Here is a 23840-nt window from a genome sequence, read left to right on the forward strand (position 1 = left end):
CTTTTGTAGTTGCTCCCTTTAGTTTGGTCCACAGTTGTTCCACCTCTCCCATTTTTTCCCAGTCTTCAAGTTCCATCTCCTTGAATTTTCCCATTTCAGCAAAGTCTGTATTTTTGAAGTTCAAAACTTGAGTCTTCGTGTGACTTCTCCGTATCCGATTTGCAATATCAAACCATACCGTTTGATGATCACACGCCCAACATTGACAGTGTTTCAGCATCAATATATGCTTGCTTCAGGGGACTAGAATCTCTCTTATATCAGCCTACATTGGCTCCACATCACAACTCACAGCAAGGCTGATATAAGAGAGATTCTAGTTCCCTGAAGCAGGTATATATTGATGCCGAAACATTGTCAGTGTCGGGTGTGTGAAAAGTGAACCAGTGGCATCGCAGTGGGCTAAGGAAGAGTTGGAAGAGCCTAGGGAGATGAATATAAGTTAAGTAAAAATAGTGAAAATAAGTTTTGAAATTGACCACACAAAACAATTTGATGGGAAAGAAAATTGGTGTTGAAATTTATTATATGAAAAATGGGAAATAGTAAATGACGTGAGAAATTGTGTTCATTGATGATACAGTTTGAAACCCATTGCGGGCAAGAGCCTGGAGATTGCACAAGAGAGAGCACCTTAGTATCTGATACTAATTTCCTAAATCGAAATAAAAAAGTAAAAAAAACTGTTGTGAAGTATTTACCTCATGAGTTGAGGGGTTATTGTTTATGATACATGAGGTGTGTAAGCCAATTTTGATAACAAACAGAAAGATGTAACCCATCTTTGACATAGTCCTTTTCTGTTCCATAAATTGCCCCATCCTCCAATATATCCAAAACTTTGTTCCTTGCACCAAGTTTTGAGCCATGTTTTCAATTTGGGGCGGATTTTCAGAGCCCTGCTCGCCTAAATCCGCCCAAAACCGGGCGGATTTAGGCGAGCAGGGCCCTGCGCGCCGGTGAGCCTATTTTACATAGGCTCACCGGCGCGCGCAGAGCCCCGGGACTCGCGTAAGTCCCGGGGTTCTCCGAGGGGGGCGTGTCGGGGGCGTGTCGGGGGTGGGCCCGAACCGCGCGGCGTTTAGGGGGCGTGCCGGGAGCGTTTCGGGGCGGACCTGGAGGCGTGGTTACGGCCCGGGGCGGCCCGGGGGCGTGGCCGCGCCCTCCGTACCCGCCCCCAGGTCGCGGCCCGGCGCACAGGAGGCCCGCTCGCGCGCGGGGATTTACTTCTCCCTCCGGGAGGCGTAAATCCCCAGAGAAAGGTAAGGGGGGGGTGTAGACAGGGCCGGGTGGGTTAGGTAGAGGAAGGGAGGGGAAGGTGAGGGGAGGGCGTTAGAGGATTCCCTCCAAGGCCGCTCCGATTTCGGAGCGGCCTTGGAGGGAACGGGGGTAGGCTGCGCGGCTCGGCGCGCGCCGGCTATACAAAATCGATAGCCTTGCGCGCGCCGATCCAGGTTTTTAGCAGATACGCGCGGCTCCATGCGTATCTACTAAAATCCAGCGTACTTTTGTTTGCGCCTAGAGCGCAAACAAAAGTAGACCTATTCGCGGAGTCTGAAAATCCGCCTCTTTATGTATATGGCTTAGTCTTTTTTTTTCCCCTTTCCATGGACAGGTAAGACTTCTGAAAAGGCAATAGTCTTTGCCATGTGACTAATCTGCTTCGCTAGAGACTGGAAGTCTCTCTGTACCACTTGAATGCTATATCTAGTAAGGTTGTTAGTTCCCAGATGGATGATAATATCAACTTCCTTGTTATTTTCTTTGATCGCATTGGCTATTTGAATAGCATTACTACCAGCTGATGATCCTGGAAGTCTTTTAACTATAGTGTTTCCCTCGAAAAGAGTTCCCATATTAGTGCCTCTGATGACAGAGTCACCCTACACAATGAGCTTTTTCTTATGGTTATTGGTTGTATTATGGAATTTCTGCGTGCATTGGGTTTGTTTATTTATTTAAATGTTTTTTTATACCGTCATTCCATGTGAGAATCACTAGTTCATAATGGTTTACAGATTTATAAAAATCTAATGTATGCTATAAGATGGAAAACATAGAGACAGAGGAAATGCAACGGAAGATATCAAACATGATATCTCCTTTCCTTTCAGATTCCACTTCAATCTCCATCACTAGAGCTTCTTCATTATCTAATAAAGAGAAGGCATTTTGTACTTATGTCACTTGAGAGAGTGGATGTCTCTGCATCAAGGCCTTATTCTACCAGAGCCCACTGTAATCCATTTATTCTTGGGTTCCTGTATGCTCTGTGTAAGTGTGCGTGTGGGTGGGGGAACATGTGGGCTGCACAATTGTGAAGAATGTGGGTGCCTTTGGGTCATAGGTCTTATCCTACCTGAGCCCACTGTAAACCACTTTTTTCTGGGATTTTGAATTTTATTTATTTATTTATTATTTTATTTAGAAACTTTTATATACTGGTATTAGTGGGGACGTCATACCGGTTCACATAATAACTGCAAGCTTGGAAAGTACATTTCAACAGGGAGAGTAACTGGGCGCGGGGGTAACCAAAAGGCAGTATGAAGGATAGAAAACAAGGAAGTCATAACCAGAGAATAACAATTAACAATTTACAATTTACATTGAATATCTCCTTAATATAAGGAGAGGGCGGTCCCCTGGAGGGGGGGGAGCTGACTACGGAGGAGAAGGGAAAAGCTATTCTGTGTAGGCATGGTTGAACAGAAGTGTTTTTAGTTTCTTTTTGAATTTGATTGCACAGGGTTCAAGGCGCATGTGGACAGGTAGGGAGTTCCAGAGGGCCGGACCCGCAATGGAGATGGCACGGTCGCGGGTGGAGGAGAGATGAGCTGTTTTCAGGGATTGAACATGTAGGGTGCCTTTGTTGGTAGATCTCGTGGCTCGGGTGGACAGGGAGGCGGTGAATGGGAGGTCGAGCCAGTTGGAGTTGTGGGTGTGGATGGACTTGTGCATTATGGTCAAAGTTTTGTAGTGTATACGGGACAGGATGGGGAGCCATCCTGTCCCGTATACACTACAAAATGGGGAAACAATGGGGAAAAATGGGAAAAAATGGGGAAACAATTCCCTATATTGCAAAGTGGGTGAGGATTTCTTGGTGGATGCTAACAATTTCTTTATTGCAGCTAATTCAGCTTTAAGGTGAGCCAACTCCTTTTTCATGGAAAAGAGTTCTGAACAAATGGGGCAAGCCCTAGGTTTCCAGATGATTTGCCTCAAGATAAAATTAAACAGTGGACAGTTTAGTTTCAAATTACTTTCAGAGCACCCCCAAATTTCTAGTAGAACCAGTATTCTGAGTTCCTCAATTCAATAACAGACTTGGAAATTAGAATAATTAGCAAATTCCCACTACAGAGCAGAAAAACAGAAATTAGAATAAACTAGCAATTATTATTCCACCTTTTTTTTGTCCCCTTTTAGCTTAAAACCAGATAGTAAGAGCAGAAAATCTCTGTTCAGATCTCAATTATGCAATCACACAACAGAATAGCAGATTTAGAACAGAAAGCAATATATCTTGCAAAAATAGAAAGAAATCTTTTTAAACTTGCAGAAGCAGGAATCAGGTACGATGCTCGTGCCCAGTAGTAAGATAGTCAAGAAGGCTGAGGCCAGAGGACAGGGCTAGAAATCCGAGGAGGCCAGAGGAAAGGGCTTGAAGGTGAAGGAGGCCAGATGACATGGCTGGAAGGCTTAGGGGGCCCCAAGACAAGGCAGGAAGGCCAGGGAGGCCACAAGGCAAAGCATAGCAAGAAGGCCACAGAGTAGCAAGGTAAAGCAAGGTGGGCCCAATGCAAGGCATCCAGGTGACTTGAAGAGGTCCCAAGTTGTGGGAGAGGCAGGGCTAAATAGGGCTGGCCCTGCTGTGTCGTGGGAGCATCAAGGAGGTAGCTTGCACAGGAGAGAGGGTGGCCCCATACTGTGTACAATTCTGGTCGCAGCATCTCAAAAAAGATATAGTTGCGATGGAGAAGGTATAGAGAAGGGCAACCAAAATGATAAAGGGGATGGAACAGCTCCCCTGTGAGGAAAGGCTGAAGAGGTTAGGACTGTTCAGCTTGGAGAACAGATGGCTGAGGGGGGATATGATAGAGGTCTTTAAGATCATGAGAGGTCTTGAACGAGTAGATGTGAATCGGTTATTTACACTTTTGAATAATAGGACTAGGGGGCATTCCATGAAGTTAGCAAGTAGCACATTTAAGACTAATCGGAGAAAATTCTTTTTCACTCAACACACAATAAAGCTCTGGAATTTGTTGCCAGAGGATGTGGTTAGTGCAGTTAGTGTAGCTGGGTTCAAAAAAGGTTTGGATAAGTTCTTGGAGGAGAAGTCCATTAACGACTATTAATCAAGTTTACTTAGGGAATAGCCTCTGCTATTAATTGCATCAGTAGCATGGGATCTTCTTGGTATTTGGGTAATTGCCAGGTTCTTGTGGCCTGGTTTGGCCTCTGTTGGAAACAGGATGCTGGGCTTGATGGACCTTTGGTGTGACCCAGCATGGCAATTTCTTATGTTCTTATGTTCCTTGAAGACTTCTGCTGGAGGGAGGCTGCCTAGCAGCCAGGATCATGACAGTTCCTAGCTTTCAGTGTGTGTGTGTGTATGTGCAACTTATGTTCAGCAGCGAGATTATGTCAAATTCAATATTTAACATATGTTGCTGCTTTATTGCTGTTTCGTAAATAGGCCTCCTAGTTTGCTATAAACTTATGAAAGACACCAAGAACATCAAAACATGGGTTTCCTTTGCACAGTGTCATGGGCTCATAAATAGCTGTATTGTTCTGACTACTTTATTTATGAATTTACTACCTAGCATTTTTTCAGTAGTACAAACTTTAAATTTTGAATGTAATTGTTTTGTCTTTAGATCTTGGCAGCTAAAGAGAGGAAATTGCAGTTTGAAGATTGTGCTAGGATTACTGAACACTTTATTGTGGTGCTCCCTCAGCTTTTGGCCAAGGTAACTAGTAATTGCATTTTGAGCAAATGCTGAATATTTTATTACTATTCCTTCAGCACACTCATTCATGTTCTGTTTTATTCTGCAGTATTCATCTCACACACAAAACGTGGTAAACCTCCTGCAGATTTCTCAGCATTTTAATTTGGATGCATACAAGACTAAACATCTGGAGAAGGTAAAATTTTGTGTGGTGGGGAGGATTAAAAATAGAATTATTATGTAATATAGTTTGAAAAGCACTTGTAACTGTCAGGAGAGGCTATGGTAGCTGAAGTGTAATTAAGAATGCAGATACATTGCTGCCACTTTTAAGGCTCTGCAGTGAGATGCTGAATTATGGCTCAGCTATTAGTACATACTGGGAGAGAAGACCCTCATTGAGTGTGCTGCTCTGCACTTCATTTTACTATTAATGCCTGTCGGCTGTAAATATAATATTAGGAATGCTTCCAATAATAATTGAGAACATTGCTCAGTTTCTTCAATTAAACAATGCCTTGTTATCATCTTAAATTAAGAAGATATTTTCTTATGCTGTCACATCACGCCCTGCCACCTCTTTGCACATGCACTGGCTCACTCGTTACAGTCCTGCCAATTTGAAGGCAATAGTGGTGAAAATAATACAAGAAGCATTTGCAGCAGAGTTTGTGGACTTGTTTTTTGCAAATTTTCTGAGATAAGGGATTTACATTCATTTTTTGACATTCGATTGCCATATTAATATACAAGCTTGCATAACTTTTTATTGCATAAAGAATATTTTAAAAAAGGGAAAAAAGGATTAAAAAACTGTTGCTTTGGACTTGATTGGACCAATGATTAAAATGTTAGGCATGCTGGCTTAGTTTTAATTGACCTGTTGATCTCGTGATATAAAGGTCCTAGAGATATTTATGAAGTGTTAATGAGTAATGCAGTAATATATGTAAATATTAATTTTGGATTTATTCCTCTGTTGGGTGATTTTTTTTTTTTTGGTGCATGTAATAGCCCATTACACTGTTTGCACTAGCAGAGCAATCATCTTCAAGTAGTTGGCATCTTAGAAGATATTGCTTAGTTTGCGATCCATTTCCATCATAAATGGTAGCGTCATCAGTGATACTTCACTGGTTTGTTTGACCAATCAATTCTAATGCATAGTTGATTTAAGAAACGTCCAAGTGGTTAATAATAGTGATATTTTTTGTATCAAGGTTATGCACAATTCTACTAATGTGCCTTATAACTAATTTGACTCAAATTGTAGCAAAACTATGTTTACTTGGATGATTATAGCATAAGCTATAACCCTAGAATGAATGGCACCTTGTATTACAAACCCCAAAAAACAACCTAGTCACCCAGTTATAGTTTTGTAATATTTTAGATAACAAACAATAAATATTTCTTTTTCTTTGTAGGACCTTCAGGAGTACAGTTTATATTATACACAAACTGCATTTACCTGTGGGTCCAACTTTACTTTATTATTTTAATATATTACTCATTTTGTTTCTATTTTTATTAAAATCTGTTACCGGATCTCTGGATCATCCAAAAAACACCGTACTCAAGGTCCACAATGGAGCATTCCTTTCAAGAGACTATATTTTCAGAGAGAACAAACTCAAAATCCAAACTTAGCTTGACGTTCCAATCATCATCCCGACAAGGATCCATGTTTCGATATCCCATCTGCATCAGGGGGCCTCTCTATACATCACATAGCCTTCTCTTGTCTATTAGTCAAAAAACCACTCCATCAAAGAAACTTGCTTCATCTCTTAAATCATTTTCTCTTAAAAGGACTGCTCCATTGTGGACCTTGAGTACGGTGTTTTTTGGGTGATCTAAAATATTACAAAAATATAACTGGATGACTAGGTTGTTTTTGGGGGTTTGAGATGTTGTTGAAAGTCCCCAGATTACATGTTTCAGGCTAGTGTTTGGTGATTTTTTGACCTTATATTACAAAACAGGTTAAAAAGCTCTACTCTCCGATTAAACAGGCATGCCAAATTTTGTATAAATTGTGCTAGTATCCCACTATAAATTGAAGAGTACAACTAATCCATCTTTTTCTGTGGTGTCATAATGTGTCTAGTGCATGTTTGACTCGGTAGACTAAGTACTACTTTATTAAAAAGTGCAATATTTGTCTTTCTCACATCCACCACATGCACTGTAATTAATTTAAGTCAGAGATGATACGACTGTACAATGATATATTGATGATGTGTGACTAAGTACTATAAGTTTTCAGGAAGCAAGTTAAAACTTTCAAGGGTAAGAATGACTAAATGCACCACTACAACCCACACTACTACTATTACTTAACATTTATATAGTGCTTACGACATATGCAACGCTGTACAAACATACAAAAAGACAGTCCCTGCTCAAAATAACTTAACAATCTAATAAGAAGAGACTCAGGGTATTTCATAAAACCCTGTCCTGTCTCTTCCTGACTGGAATCAACTGAATACCCCACTCCACATGTTTATTTTAACACTGTCTATTATATAAATATAATCTATTTTGTATTGGTGTACCTACCTTATAACTGACTAATTATGTCCAAGTTGTGTTGTATTTAGTCTGTAAATTTATTTTTACTTTGCTATGTACCATTTCTTTTATCAACATCCGCAGATATGTAGATGTCATCCTATGTAATCAGTCTATTTAGCTGTATCAAAGTTATTATTAACCACCTGTTTTCCACTTTGATTTATAACACTGGAATTACTGTATGGTATAACAAATATTTAAATAAACTTAAGCATAATAGATTTATCAGTAAATTGTAACCCTACACTAAATAACTTTCACTGCTTTGGGTGAAAGTTTACTTAGTTGGTTAATAAGTCATCGTAAAAAAATAATACGATAAGACTGGTGTGGAAGATACTTCCCCTGTCTCGCCTATCCCTTTATTTAGCAGATTTATCTTGCTCTTTCAACCCCCTGAAGAGGTCTCATTTATTTATTTCATTACATTTATAAACTGCTTGATCATTGTTAATGCTGCAAGCGAGGAACAAGAACTTTAAACAATACAATATATGTTGACTTTGATTTTTTATTGTATTTAAATGCAAGGCTAATGATATAATGATGCCGCACTTGAATGTGAAGCTTAGTGTAACTGGGCAAAACTAATAAAATGTTTTGTTGGGTCACATCATCCCCATTCAAGTTGTGCAGCCTGACATTACCATGCATTGCATATTTTAACATTTCCAGTGATATGTCAAGTAACAGTCATTTCTCTAGCTATGGCTGAGAATGCATGAAATTGGTCAAGAATGTTGTCCCTGAATCTTTTCTCACTTCCTTGTTGTGCAGTTCATAGTGTTTCTTGATTCTTTCAACCTCCTCTCTTTCATTTTCTTCCAAATCAAACTAACATAAACTGCCTCACAATCTTCCCAAATCCTATTCTTCACACCAGGTAATTCAGACTCCCTAGCAGGCTGATGACTAGAAGAAAAGCCACTTCTGAGGTTGAACCTTTCATTTCATTTCTTTTTCCAATTGGAAGTTACACAGTAGTCAAACATACCCTAAAACTCAAGTTGATCACCTCTGAAATATTGATAAGTCTTGCTAGGCTTATAAGGGAGTATCTTGCTTTTCCCAAACAGCTACCACAGTGCTCCCTGAGCTTTATTTTTCTGAATGCTATAACCAAAATAAGATGTAGAGATGAAGAGGAAGGAGAAACATGAATAGTCCATAAATTGATTATGTTGATCTAATCCTATAGTGATAAGACTTGATGTTGTTACAGCATTTGGACGCTTTACTAAGGCAGTTAAAAGACATAGCAGAGAAACACTCAGACAGCAAGGTTCTAGAAGCATGCTCCAGAACTTACAACTTTCTCTGCAATGAAGAGCTGATAAATGACAGCCGGGTCAGTCTTGCCAGAAGCCAACTGATAGATGCGTTTGTGGACAAGCTTAATCAGTTGCTGGATGACCTTTTGCAAAAGGTATGTTTGTATATGTACATACACATGTGCAACTAGTAAGACGTGTTTTACCCAGCATATCATCTTCAGATTTAGAAACCCAAACATAAGGGTATGTAGTGTATCTTTGGGTTCTAAAAATAGTCAAGAGAGATTTGAATTGCTTCATGTTTGTGTGGAATTTAGGATTTATTTATATATTTTGAACAGATTCTTTACAGGATGTGTTACCTTTTGTTGGATCAACATACAAATTATCCATAACAGCTCACATAGGTCCTATCTTCAGCTGGCATGTAGAAGGCACTTTCATAAGAATTTGTGAAAGAATTTTGTTTTCTTTAGGATCAATATCTAATAAAGTTTAAAAGAAATGCATTTGTGCTCATAAACACACATATTGCAACACGAGCAAACATGCACCTAATTTTATAAAGTATACGCATAAGCCAACAGCCTTTATATGTGTATCTTATGCGCCCACACAAGGGGAATGGGGGAGAGGGCGAGAGAGAGTGCCTCTGTATAGAGTTAGTCTGATATCAGTATAGGTACCATTGTAGAGGGGCACTTTGAATTGGGGTAGGTTTTCAGGAGCGGGTAAGGGTTAGGACAAGTCTAACAAGAGGAGTAGATTTGTACACTGCAGTCTCTGCTATCTACATTGTACAAATCAACTCCTTTTCATCGCTTATAAGATTTGAAATTCTTTAGTGATGTCAATTTTTCAATTTTACCTCTGTGTCTGTAACACCACCCACCCCAACTCCAACCCACCCTGATTCAAAGTGCACTTCTACAGTGTTACCTATATATAGAGTGTCAGATTGACCCTATACAGAGGCACTCTTCTCTCTCTCTCTCTCTCTCTCTCTCTCCCTCCCCCTGTACCTCATGAGGACCTGTCGCAAAATTACGCAGGTAACATATGTGAGTTGCCTTTGCAAAATTCATGGTTACGTGCATCAGTCTTGGGAACGCCCATGCCCTGCCCTTTTCCACCTCCTTATTCTGGGCGTGTGTACAGGCATGCACGCACATCCTTCCCGATTTCTTAAAATTCACATTGCTCGCACGTGGTCGCGTATATGGCCATTTTTGCGTGAACACTTTTAAAATCTACCTCTACAGTTATTAGAACTCTATACTGCACAATTTAGGAACAGAATTACAGTTTCCTTCTGTGGGATAAAAACTAGGGAGAATTACATTCTCATTGTGCAAAGCATCAATAAGAAAATAAGTAACTGTATTAAGTAGCATAAAAGAAGCCTGTAAGAAATAAGGCATGTGTAGTGATTGTTTTTAGGAGTCATAGTTTAGGGATACATTGAATTCTTGGTTTCATCTTTGACTGTTATGTTAAATAGTAGAGATGTGAATCAGAACCGGAATCGGTTCGGATTCCGGTTCCGATTCACATGTGGGTTTTTTTTCATCGGGCCCGATCGCGGTTTTGTTTATCGGCTGCGCCCGAGCCGATAAACAAAAAACCCACCCCGACCATTTAAAACTAATCCCTTTGCTTCCCCCACCCTCCTGACCCCCCCAAAAACATTTTACAGGTACCTGGTGGTCCAGTGGGGGTCCCGGGAGCGTTCTCCCGCTCCCGGGCCATCAGCTGCCACTAATAAAAATGGCGCCGATGGCTTTTGCCCTTACCATGTGATAGGGTATCCGTGCCATTGGCCGGCCCCTGTCACATGGAGGGAGCACTGGATGGCCGGCGCCATCTTTAAAAATGGCACGGGCCATCCAGTGCTCCTACCATGTGACAGGGGTCGGCCAATGGCACGGATACCCTGTCACATGGTAAGGGCAAAGGGCCATCGGCGCCATTTTGATTAGTGGCAGCTGACGGCCCGGGAGCGGGAGATCGCTCCCGGGACCCCCACTGGACCACCAGGTACCTGTAAAATGTTTTTGGGGGGGTCGGGAGGGTGGGGGAAGCAAAGGGATTAATTGTAAAGGGTCGGGGTGGGTTTAGGGTTATTTTTGTGTGCCGTTTTTCCCGCCCTCCCCCAAAATGATAAGAGAACCCCCACGAACAAAATCGTGGGGTTTTCCTATCGTTTCGGGGGAGCCCCCGATTTCAGACTATTTTGAAAATATCGACTATATTTTCAATCGTCCGAAGCCCGATTCACATCCCTATTAAATAGCCTATGATTGATCTGTCTTCCTTAAATTTGTCTAATCCAGGGCTGTCATATGGTATTCATTAGGATATCCCTAACGAATATGTATGAGATAGATTTACACACAATGCATGCACATCTATCTTGTGCATTTTCATTAGGGATATCCTGAAAACCAGACAGGTATGCAGTTTGACACCCCTGGCCTAATCCCTTTTTGAGTCCATTTATACTATTTGCCTCCACAATGATCTGTTTTATTGGTTTCTTCACATTAACTATGTGCTGTGTGAAAAAGTACCTCTTTTGGTGTTTGAAACCTGTCACCTGACAGATTGGGTGTGCTCCTTAGTTCTTATATTGTGAAACACAGTAAAATAATAGAAAAATAGAAATGATGGCAGAAAAGGACCAAATGGGCCATCCAGTCTGCCCAGTAAGCTTATGGTAGTATCTGCTGTGCTGTGAATCCAATTCCCCATTACCCCCCTGCTTATCAATTTCCCAAATTAGCCCTTGTTGATTGTTGTTGAATCCAATTCCCTGTTATGCCTTGCTTTTGAAGCAGAGAGCAATGTTTGAGTTGCATCAAAGTATAAGTCTTATTGTTGGAGCACTGAGAGGAGAGAATCACCTTGCTGGTGGCTGAAAGGAATCAATAAGTTTTGCTTGGGAAATTTTCTTTTTTAAAAGTATTGGAACGAAGTTAACTATTTGGGAATATTATTTAGTGTTTGTGCTTTTAATAGTCAGTAAGGCAGGGAATAAACTGAAGTTACTGTTTGTATTTTTAAATAGTAAGTAAAGCCATCGCGGAAAGATGAAATGATTTTTTTGCTTCAGTGTTTACTGAAGAGGATGTTGGGGAGATACCCGTATCAGAGAAGGTTTTCATGGGTAATGATTCAGATGGACTGAACCAAATCACGGTGAACCTAGAAGATGTGGTAGGCCTGATTGACAAACTGAAGAGTAGTAAATCACCTGGACCGGATGGTATACACCCCAGGGTTCTGAAGGAACTCAAAAATGAAATTTCAGAAATATTAGTAAAAATGTGTAACCTAACATTAAAATCATCCAGTGTATCTGAAGACTGGAGGGTGGCTAATGTAACCCCAATATTTAAAAAGGGCTCCAGGGGTGATTCGGGAAACTACAGACCAGTTAGCCTGATTTTAGTGCCAGGAAAAATAGTGGAAAGTGTTCTAAATATCAAAATCACAGAACATATAGAAAGACATGGTTTAATGGAACAAAATCAGCATGGCTTTACCCAAGGCTAGTCTTGTCTCACAAATCTGCTTCACTTTTTTGAAGGGCTTAATAAACATGTAGATAAAGGTGAACCGGTAGATGTAGTATATTTGGATTTTCAGAAGGCGTTTGGCAAAGTTCCTCATGAGAGGCTTCTAGGAAAAGTAAAAAGTAATGGGATAGGTGACGATATCCTTTCATGGATTACAAACTGGCTAAAAGGCAGGAAACAGAGAGTAGGATTAAATGGACAAATTTCTCAGTGGAAGGGAGTGGGCAGTGGAGTGCCTCAGGGATCTGTATTGGGACCCGTACTTTTCAATATATTTATAAATGATCTGGAAAGAAATACGACGAGTGAGTAATCAAATTTGCAGATGATACAAAATTGTTCAGATTGTGATAAATTGAAGGAAGACCTGTCTTATGTTCTTATGTTCTGAGACTGGAAAATTGGGCATCCAAATGGCAGATGAAATTTAATGTGGATAATTGCAAGGTGATGCATATAGGGAAAAAAACTCATGCTATGGTTGCACAATGTTAGGTTCCATATTAGGAGCTACCACCCAAGAAAGAGATCTAGGCGTCAGTGGATAACACATTCAAATCATCGGTTCAGTGTGCTGTGGCAGTCAAAAAAGCAAATAGAATGTTGGGAATTATTAGAAAGGGAATGGTGAATAAAATGGAAAATGTCATAATGCCTCTGTATTGCTCCATGGTGAGACCGCACCTTGAATACTGTGTACAATTCTGGTCACCGCATCTCAAAAAAGATATAGTTGCGATGGAGAAGGTACAGAGAAGGGCAACCAAAATGGTAAATGGAATGGAACAGCTCGCCTATGAGGAAAGACTACAGAGGTTAGGACTTTTCAGCTTGGGGAAGAGATGGCTGAGGGGGATATGATAGAGGTGTTTAAAATCATGAGAGGTCTAGAACGGGTTAATGTGAATCAGTTATTTACTCTTTCGGATAATAGAAAAATTAGGGGGCACTCCATGAAGTTAGCATGTGGCACATTTAAAACTAATCGTAGAAAGTTCTTTTTCACTCAACGCACAATTAAACTCTGGAATTTGTTGCCAGAAGATGTGGCTAGTGCAGTTAGTATAGTTGTGTTTAAAAAAGGATTGGATAAGTTCTTGGAGGAGATGTCCATTACCTGCTATTAATTAAGAAAATAGCCTCTGCTATTACTAGCAACATTAGCATGGAATAGACTTGGTTTTTGGATGCTTGCCAGGTTCTTATGGCCTGGAATGGCCACTGTTGGAAACAGAACGCTGGGCTTGATGGACCCTTGGTCTGACCCAGTATGGCATGTTCTTATGGTTAAGGGTTGTAAGCACCGCATCAGCAAGTTGCCTCCATACTTGTTTCTCCAGACCATAAAATTTGGGGCCCTCGGTTGCTGAACAAATCCAATTCACCTTTTCCCCCTGCCATTGAAACAGAGAGCAATGATGGAGTTGCATCAGCAGTATCAAGGCTTATTGGTTAAGGGTAATAACTGCCACACCATCAAATTATTCCATACACTCTTTTCTTCATTTCTATCCTTTAACCTTTAGGGATCCACAGTATTTATCCCATGCCCTTTTGAATTCTTTCACTGTTTTGGTTTTCACCATCTCCTCCGGAAGAGCATTCCAGGCATCCACTACCCTCTCTGTGAAGAAATGTTTTCTGATGTTGGTTCTGAAGCATCCTCCTTGGAGTCTCATTTCGTGACCCCTGGTTCTACTGATTTCTTTCCAGTGGAAATGGTTTGATGTTTGCACATCATTAAAACCTATTAGATATCTGAAGTTCTGTATCATATCTCCCCTGCGCCTCCTCTCTTCCACGGTATACATATTCAGTTCCTTCAGCCTTGCCTCATAGGTTTTCTGATACTGACTCCACAACATTTTGGTAGCCCTTCTCTGGACTGCCTCCATCCTGTCTCTATCCCTTTTAAGATAAGGGCTCCAGAACTGAACACAATACTCCAGGTGAGGCCTCATTAGGGACCAGTACAAGGGCATCACCACCTCCATTTTCTTACTGGTTATTCCTCTCTCTATGCAGCCCAGCATTCTTCTGGCTTTAGCTATCGCCTTGTCACATTGCATCACCATCTTCAGATCGCCAGAAACTATCACCCCAAAATCTCGCTCTTGGTCCGTGCACATCAGCCTTTCCCCCCATGTTATGCCGCTCTTTTGGATTACTGTATCCCAGATATATGACCTTGCACTTCTTGGCATTGAATCCCAGCTGCCAAATCTTCAACCACTCTTCTAGCCTTTGTAAATCACTTTTCATTCTCTCTATTCCTTCAGGCGTGTCCATTCTGTTGCAGATCTTGATATCATCTGCAAATAGATAGGCTTTACCTTCTATCCCTTCCGCTTTGTCGCTCACAAAGATATTGAACAGAACTGGTCCCAATACTGATCCCTGTGGCACTCCACTTAACATGGCTCTCTATTCAGTGTAGGTTCTATTTACCATTACACCCTGTCTCCTATCAGTCAACACCCTGTCTCCTATCAGTCAACTCCACCACCTTGGCGCTCATTCAGAAGCCTCCTATGTGGAATGATATAAAAAGCTTTGCTGAAATCCAAATAGATTACATTGAGTGCTCTGCCTCGATGCAATTCTCTAATCACCCAATTAAAAAAATCAATCAGATTTGTCTGTCAGGACCTTCCACTGGTGAATCCATGCTGCCTCGGGTTCAGCAACTTACCAGATTGTAGATGGTTTACTATCCTTTCTTTCAACAGCATCTCCATTAATATTCCTACCACCAAAGTGAGGCTAACCGGCTTGTAGTTTCCAGCCTCCTCTCTGCTACCACTCTTATGAAGCAGGATCACAACCACTCTTCTCCAATCTCGCAGCACCACTCCCATTTCCAGGGATCCATTGAACATGTCATTTAGTAAACCCCGCCAGGACATCTCTGAGTTCTCATAGTATCTTGGGATGTACCTCATCTGGCCCCATGGACTTATTCACAAACAGTTTTCCTAGCTCTTCCCATACATACTCTTCTGTAAAAGGGAGTTATATAGCCATTCCCTTCTACGGTCTTGTCAACCAGCAACGGTAACTTCTCCAGGGTCTTCTTTAGTGAACACAAAACTGTTTAATATTTCTGCCATTTCCTTGTTTGTCTCGGCACATTGCTCCTCGTCACCTTTCAGTTTCACTATACCACTTTGGGCTTTCCTTCTTCTCTTATATATCTGAAAAATGTTTTGTTACCTCTCTTTAACTCTTGGGCAATCCTTTCTTCCGCTTGACCTTTTGCTTTTCTGATACCTTTCTTCGTCTCCCTCATTTTCACCAGGTATTGTTCCTTGTGTTCCTTTTTTTGGGATCCTTTTATACTTACTGAACGCTGATCTTTTTTGCCTTTATTTTTGCTGCCACTTCCTTTGAGAACTACATTGGTTTCTTTTTCCTTGAACTTTTGTTTACTTTTCTAATATATAGATTTGTTGCTTTTGTAATAGCTCCTTTTAATTTAGCCCACTGTTGTTTCACCTCACTCATTTTTTCCCAGTCTTCTATTTCTTCCTCCAAATACATCCCCATTTTGTCAAAGTCCATATATTTGAAATTCAAAACTCGGGTCTTCGTGTGACGTCTTTGTATCTTATTCACAGTATCAAAAAAATACCTTCTGATGATCACTTGTACTCAGGTGGGAATGTGTCCGGACATTATAGACATTATCCTCATAAGAGCATTGGGTCCAGGATTACACCGTCCCTCGTGGGATCCATTACCATTTGTTTGAGCATAGCTCCTTGGAGGGCATCCACTATCTCTCTACTTCTCGTAGATCCACATAAGGGATACTCCAGTCTACATCTGACAGATTAAAATCTCCAATGAGAGCACTTCTCCCTTCTTTCCCATCTTGTCGAAGTCTTCAGTCAGCTCTCTGTCCAGCTCTTCTGTCTGAATTGGAGGCCCATAGACCACACCGATGTAAATGGAAGCATCATCATCTTTTTTTTTAGACTAGCCCATAATGTTTCTTCCCTACCCCTCGTCCCTAGCATTTCAGTTGCTTGGATATTGCTTCTGACATAAAGTATTTCTCCTCCTCCTTTCCTGTCCTCTCTGTCCTTAGCCAGGGATGGCTATATCCCAGTCATGTGACTCCATAAACCATGTTTCTGTAACAGCAACAATGTCCAGATCCGCTTCTACCATTAGAGATTGCAGGTCTGGGATTTTATTACCCAGACTTTCAAGCATTTGTGCTCATAGCTTTCCAGCTTCTCTCCTTCAAGTTACTGCTGTTCTTGGACTTCTTTTGTGCCTTATGCAGCTGACTTTTGTTATCCCCTTCACCCATTTCTTTGAGATTTGGGGGGTGACATTCCAATTTCCTTCTGTCACCATTCATCCTCTAGTTTAAATGCCTTATGACATAGGATTTGAATTTATCACTTAGGATCTTTTTTCCTGCCAAAGACAGATGTAAGCCATCTTTGACATAGAGCCTTTTACTGTTCCATACAAGGTCCCAGTCCCCAATATATCCAAAACTTTCTTCCATACACCAAGTTTTGAGCCATGTATTAAAGTTATCTATATGGCTTAGGCTTTCTTTCCCATTTCCATGAACAGGTAACACTTCTGAAAAGGCAATCATATTCGTCATGTGACTAATCTGCTTCGACATAGTCTTGAAATCTCTCTGTACCACTTGAATGTTGTTTCTAGCAAGGTCATTGGTTCTCATATGGATGATATCAACTACATTATTGCATTGACTATCTGAATAGCATTTCTAGCAGTTGATGATCCTGGAAGTCGTTTAACTATAGTATTTTCCTCGAAAAGAGTTCCCAAATTAGTGCCTCTGATGACTGAGTCACCCAGCACAATGAGCTTTTTCTTATGGTTATTGGTTGTATTATGGAATTTCTGCATGCATTGGGTTTCTTCTTTCTTTTCAGATTCCACTTCAATCTCCATCGCTAGAGCTTCTTCATTATCTAATACAGAGAAGGCATTTTGTACTACTGTCACTTGAGAGAGTGGGTGTCTCCGCATCACAGGTCTTATTCTACCAGAGCCCACTGTAATCCATTTGTTCTTGGGTTCCTGTACGCTCTGTGTAACTGTGGGGGGACGTGGGTTGCACAATTGTGAAGAATGGATATCTTTGTGTCACAGGTCTTACCCTACCTGAAGAAACATACAATCACCGTATTTATATATAATGATATTCAGCATAAAGGACCATCATATTAAGCACTACCGGCATATACACACCTTTGTTGCTTTACATATAATCATCGGTCCTGTCCATCACATTTTTTTAGAATTTTTTATGCAAGTAAAATGTCACTTATCTCAAATCTGAGGCTGACACAAGTTTTCTTTTAAGTAGCAGCTGTAACAAACACCATCATTATATATAAAACACAATTGGGGTTTTTTTTTGTGTCAATTCATTTGATTACGTATCCTACCTGAGCCTACTGTAAACCACTTTTTTCTGGGATTTTGAATTTTCTGTGGTAATGGGGAAATGATTCCCTATAATGCAAAGTGGGTGAGGATTTCTTGGTGGATGCTAACGATTTCTTTATTGCAGCTAATTCAGCTTTAAAGTGAGCCAACTCATTTTCATGGAAGATAGTTCTGAACAAATGGGGCAAGCCCTAAGTTTCCAGGTGATTTGCCTCAAGATAAAGGCTCCACAATTGTTAGGTTGGATAGTCCTCATGTTGTTCGTTTGATTTGATAGAAAACACCTAAAGAATTACCAAATTATCTTTTTACCAATTATGTATCCCAGCCAAACTATATTAGAAGAATAAACCATGGGGTGGTGGGTAGAGGGTGAGGGTGGGAGGGAATTAAACAGTTGATATTAGCTGCTATAATTTTAGCTTGCATGTAGTTATAGGGATTTTGTAAGATCCTCTGCATACTTAAGTGAGGTTTGTTTGTTTTTTATATAAATCCTCTCTTTTAACACTGCTAACAATCAGTATTAGTCTTCCACACTTCATGGCCTTCAGTGCTGCAGTCTGAGCAATGCCCTCAAAGACACACCAATAATGCAAATATACAAAATGTTTTGGCTATATTTCACAGATTTAAGGCAACAATATGATATACTTTGATAGCTATGATAGCTTTGAGCCCTTCTGGACAGGAAATAACCAGAAAAGAGACTGGCACTTGTTCCTGCTATCCACAAGACTATCTGTCTGCTATTGATTAGGATCAGCCCCACCCCAAGACAAGCTGCCTATGGAGTTTTATTTAATTTTTTTCCTCTTTTCCACTGCTAACAATCACTATCAATTCTCCACACTTCCTGCTCTTCAGTGCTGCAGTCTGAGCAATGCCCTCTAAGACACACCAGCATTGCAAATATACAAAACTTTCTGGTTATATTTAACAGATTTAAGGCAATAATATTATATACTTAGCTTGGAGCCCTTCTGGACAGGAAATATCCCTGTTTACTTTTTCCTCACCTTTCAGGTCTCTTTTGGAAATTGTAGTCCCCATTTACTTTAGAAATTGAAGAGCCAACAATTTTTGTGTCTGTCCTCATATGTTTGTTGTCCTACACCTCTAATTATTTTTGCTTCCCTTCTCTGTACCTTTTTTATGCTGTACTATGTTCTTTTGGGATGTGCCCACCAGAACTGCATACCATACAGGCCGATACAGTACAGTGCGCTCTGGTGGAGCGCACTGTTAATCGGCATTTGGACACACGTTTTTGACGTGCTAGCTTTACCCCTTATTCAGTAAGGGGTAATAGCACATCGAAAACGCGCGTCCAGCCCCCCCCGAGACTAATAGCGCCCACAACATGCAAATGCATGTTGATGGCCCTATTAGTCATTCCCACAGGAGAGTGGCCTGTGCGCACGCCGGGAGAGCGGGCGCTCTCCCACGATTTTTACTGTATCGGCCCGAATCATTGGTAGAATTTATATTTGTTTCCAGATGTTCTTAATGATTCCCAGCATTTTATGTCTTTTTGACTACTACTGCATATTGGGCCAGTGGTTTTAGAGAATTATCCACCATGGTTGCAACATGTATCACCTAATTGGTAATAGAAAAAAAGAACACATTATTTTGTGTGAGAAGTTTGGATTATTTTTTCCCATGTGTTGAAACTAATCAGCCATTTTGTTGTCCACTGTAACAATTTTTTCTTTAGTGCTATCTATGTTACTCAGTGGAAATAAGACACGCACACACACACACACACACACACAGTACTGAATATACATATATATATGTGTATTCTGATAAAAGCAATGGTTATAATAAATGCAATACTGTATATGCAAAGGTAATATTCTGGTAAGTGTAATTGTGATTATATAAAGCTACTTATGAGAATGGACCAAAAGAACAAGAGAGAGAAGCATTTACAAGGATATATCTTTATTGATTGCTCTGCAAGTAATCAGATGAGCTCTGGTCTCCTGTCAGGTCTCCTTTCATTCAGGTATTGCAGTTCAGGTGAATCCCGTTGAGAGTTGGACGTAATCGCTCCCGGGTCTGACGACACATGGCTGGGGTTTGGATTAGTACAGGATCTCCTACATCTGTACTAATTGTATTTTGCAGTTTACTTTCTTTTATACTGTCTCTGAAACAGATCTGGCTTACACATGTGCTCTCCTATTTTCTTTGTTCTTTACAGCTCTACTCCCTCCCACCCCCAGCAAGGAGATACAATGCCTGAGTCATATAACCCATTATTCCCATCATTGCCTGTCCAGTCAAGGAACTGGTTTATCTGTAAACTGTTTCCTTTAAGATCATTTAAGCAGCTGCTTGTGCTGAGTGAAAACAGTTTCTTGGGCTCTAGCTAAAATATTTCTCTTTTAAAGCTATAATGTCTCTTCACAGTAAATTTTGTTTAGGTAACATTATTGCTTGTTCAGGCAGTGCAATGTCTTATGCTTCTCTTGGCAATGTTCCATTTAACATGGGGCTAACTATCCCTTTGTGTACACTGAAGTATCTTAACATCCACTTTACCTGCACTAATGCACCCACTTACTCAGTTTTGTGAGATCCCTATGTAGTTTTTCACTTTCAACTTTAGTCTTGATTGTGTAGCATCTGCAGATTTTTCCACTTCACTATTTGTTCCCCATTCTAGTTGAGGAGCAAATATATTGAACAACAGTGCTTCCCATGACATACCCTTGCAGAATGCCACAGTTTACTCCTACTTTGAAAAATGACCAGTTAGTCCTACCCTTAATTTTCTATCCTTCAATCACTTTTTGATCCTAAAAGGTCTTTTACAACTATCTCATGTCAAGTTGTCTGTCTCTCACACTCAGAGAAAGTGGGGCGAGATGGGGAAGCAGTAAATAGAAGACTTAGAGATTGATGTATTAATCTCTACGCATGCATTTATGCATGTTAATGGCTTATATACTAACATAGGCCATTAACATGCATATATGAAGTGATTATTGTATGTATTAATGGCCAATGTAAATGAGGCATGGCTTACCACAGATACCACAGGTATTCTTACAAGTACATTTGTGAACATAATCAAAGTCTAGTTTATATGCATTAACATTACTAACATGCATCAACTAATATGCACGCATTAACAGTGCTGTTTACCAGTTGTAATAGTGTTAATACACTGTAGTACATTGGTCCCTTAATTGGGGAACCTCAGATTTGGTGGCATTCGGACAGAGACATTTCAAACACATCCCTGAGATCACAGATGAGAGGCAAGAGGATAAAGAGGGAAAGGTAAGAAAAGAACGGATAAATCTGAGCATTGCCAGCAAAATAGTGCTATATACACTGTGGCTGGAAATGAGTAAATTAAGGGTAGTAAGATAAATTGAAAAGATTAGAGAACTAAGGACCAAGTCTTGAGGGTCTACAAATAGACAAAAAGAGGTTTGAAAGTTTGGTTCACAATAACAGAATAGGAACGATTGGAAAGATAGCATGAAACTTAGCAATAAACTGAACTCAAGATACCAATAGAAGATAGTTTATTCAGCTATCTGAATAAAGCTGAATATAGTTATTCAGAATGTCAAAAGCCACTAATAGGACAAGAAGAATTAGAAAGGAGGACTAATTGTTGAAGTAAAAAGTGAGAAAATGGTCCACCAAGTGTAGAATGCAAAGGGCAGGAAGCAGATTGTCAAAGGTAAAGGGATATACAGAGAAGAAAGGCTTGATGTTGAACAGGCATGGAAGTAAAGAAATAGGGAATTGTTGAAGAGAGAAAATGAATCTAAATAAGGCTATTTAGGATAAGGCTAATTGAACTATATATTTAAAGGTTATGAGAAGATGCCAGAACTTATAGAGGAGTTGAAGACTGAAGTAATGGGCTGGATTTTAAAAGCCCTACACACGCCAGGCTTATTTTATAAAGGCCTGTCGACGCTTAAAGCCCCGGGACGCATCTAAGTCCCGGGGCTTTACTAAAGGGGCGGGGCAAGAGGCCTCTGACACAGCGCCCATTGCTGCTATGTTGGAGGATCGTGTGCTGGCAGGCTGCCGGCGCGCGAAACCTGCGCCTGCCTGGAGGATTGTTAAGACTTTTGGCAGGGGTTAGAGTAGGGCTGGGGGGGGAAGGGGTGGGAAGGTTAGGTTAAGGGGAAGGGCCGCTCCGGGGAACGGGGGAAGGTGGTGCTGCTCAGTGCACAATTGTGCACCCCCTTGCACGTGCTGACCCCTGATTTTATAACTTTCACCGGGGTAGCGCATGCACATGTATGCCCGCACGCTGCTCTGAAAATCTACCACGGTGATTGGTACGGAATCATGCAGAGTAGTAGTAGATTTTCAAGCATGGATGATTTTAAGGTATGCTGTAGACTGAGGGAGGAAAGAAGACAGTTGAATCTTGAGATGAGGGGTCTAGCTGAGTAGGAAGGATAGAACAAATAGCATCAATCTTGTAGTTAAAAAAGCAATGAAATGAATCAACAAAAAATGGTTGGTGTGATGGGAGGAAGAAGATTGAGAAAAGAATTAAAGATTTGGCACACATAGAGGATTGAGATAGAATGTACTGACAACTCCCTCATTCTACCTTAAGGAGCCTGGTTCAGGTTTCTAATCAGTCCTACGTAAAGCAGAATACAGCAAGGATTCTAGGTGAAGGGAGGTTCCCTTTACCCTACCATAAGAACACAGGCCTAGAAAGCTTGAGAAGGCCCCAGGGAGCTGGTTGGACCTCCTGGTATATTCATACAGAGTATATTTACCTGACAGTTGTTCCTGATGCAAAGTGAGCCTATAATTATGAAGCACTGTAAATAAATACTTGCACCAGAACTAAACTGATCAAGTCTCATTCTGTTCCTGAGGCCACAGCAAACCCAAATACGAACACACATGGTGTCAACAGTGGGGGTTTTTTTGCTTAAGCAGGAAGCACAAGTAAAAATCCTACAGCCTCCCACTTCCTTTCTCTTACTAGCAAACGGCTATCGGTATATAAAAACCAATAAATAAATAAATAAATAAATAAATAAATAAATAAAATAAATATTCCTCTCTCTATTTTTCTGGCTTTAGCTGTCGCCTTGTCACATTGTTTCGCCGACTTTAGATCGTTAGACACCATCACCCCAAGGTCTCTCTCCTGCTCTGTGCACATCAGCCCTTCACCCCCCATCAAATACAGTTCTTTCAGATTTCCACACCCCATATGCATGACTCTGCACTTCTTGGCATTGAATCTCCGCTGCCATATCTTCGACCACTCTTCCAGTTTCTTTAAATCCCGTCTTATTCTCTCCACTCCTTCAGGCATGTCCATTCTGTTGCAGATCTTAGTATCATCTGCAAAAAAGACAAACTTGGACAGGACTCAGCACAACAAGCAACCCAAACTTCAACCAAGTTATAGCCTCACTAGCTTCTGCCTTGTTCATCATACATGTGTGATTTCCCTCATATACTACAAAACCTTTCCTTTCATTTTCAGTTCATAGCAGTGTCCTTCTTAGGCAGTATGGCAAAAGAAAACTGTAACAACTTAAAAGTCCAGTGGTGTGGAAAATCCTGCCACAATGTCCTCTTCCTCTGAGTCACCTCCCATGGTGAGAATGCACAGGTGTTCCCCTGGCTGTGTTCTCCCGTGATCTCTCAGCCCTGGCTAATTGCCCTGTTCAACTACTCCAGAAGGTTCTTATACCCCTCCGCGGAGTCTTCTGTGACATGTTAATTACTCCACCCAGTCCTGAGTCAGATGTGATGTCCTCTGGCCCAAGAGACTAGGCAGAGGCAATCTGGGAAATGTAGTTTCCTGCGCAACTACTTTCACTTTTCTCTTACTTCTACCCAATCCTGCACTGCTCCTATGGGTTAACCAGGGGTTCCTGCGCAGGGACTACGCCACAGACTGATGCATCACCACAGGAATACATAGTTAACAGAAATGCAGAGCGATCATAGGTTGTTTTGGTCTCACGATGTAGTCT

At 40.8% G+C, this 23840-nt stretch overlaps 1 protein-coding gene across 2 annotated transcripts in view; it reads left to right on the plus strand.

Moving 5' to 3' along the window:
* The window catches only part of LOC115092303 (cohesin subunit SA-2-like), a 360840-nt gene that overhangs the window by 196097 nt on the left and 140903 nt on the right, over positions 1–23840 (plus strand). For both annotated transcript variants that reach the window (XM_029603069.1, XM_029603070.1), the window contains 3 exons: positions 4890–4982; positions 5071–5160; positions 8767–8970. In XM_029603069.1, coding sequence (XP_029458929.1) covers positions 4890–4982; positions 5071–5160; positions 8767–8970 — 387 coding nt within the window. The remainder of the gene's footprint in view (positions 1–4889; positions 4983–5070; positions 5161–8766; positions 8971–23840) is intronic.

This window comes from Rhinatrema bivittatum, chromosome 5, assembly GCF_901001135.1.
Source record: "Rhinatrema bivittatum chromosome 5, aRhiBiv1.1, whole genome shotgun sequence".
NCBI classification, from domain to species: domain Eukaryota; kingdom Metazoa; phylum Chordata; class Amphibia; order Gymnophiona; family Rhinatrematidae; genus Rhinatrema; species Rhinatrema bivittatum.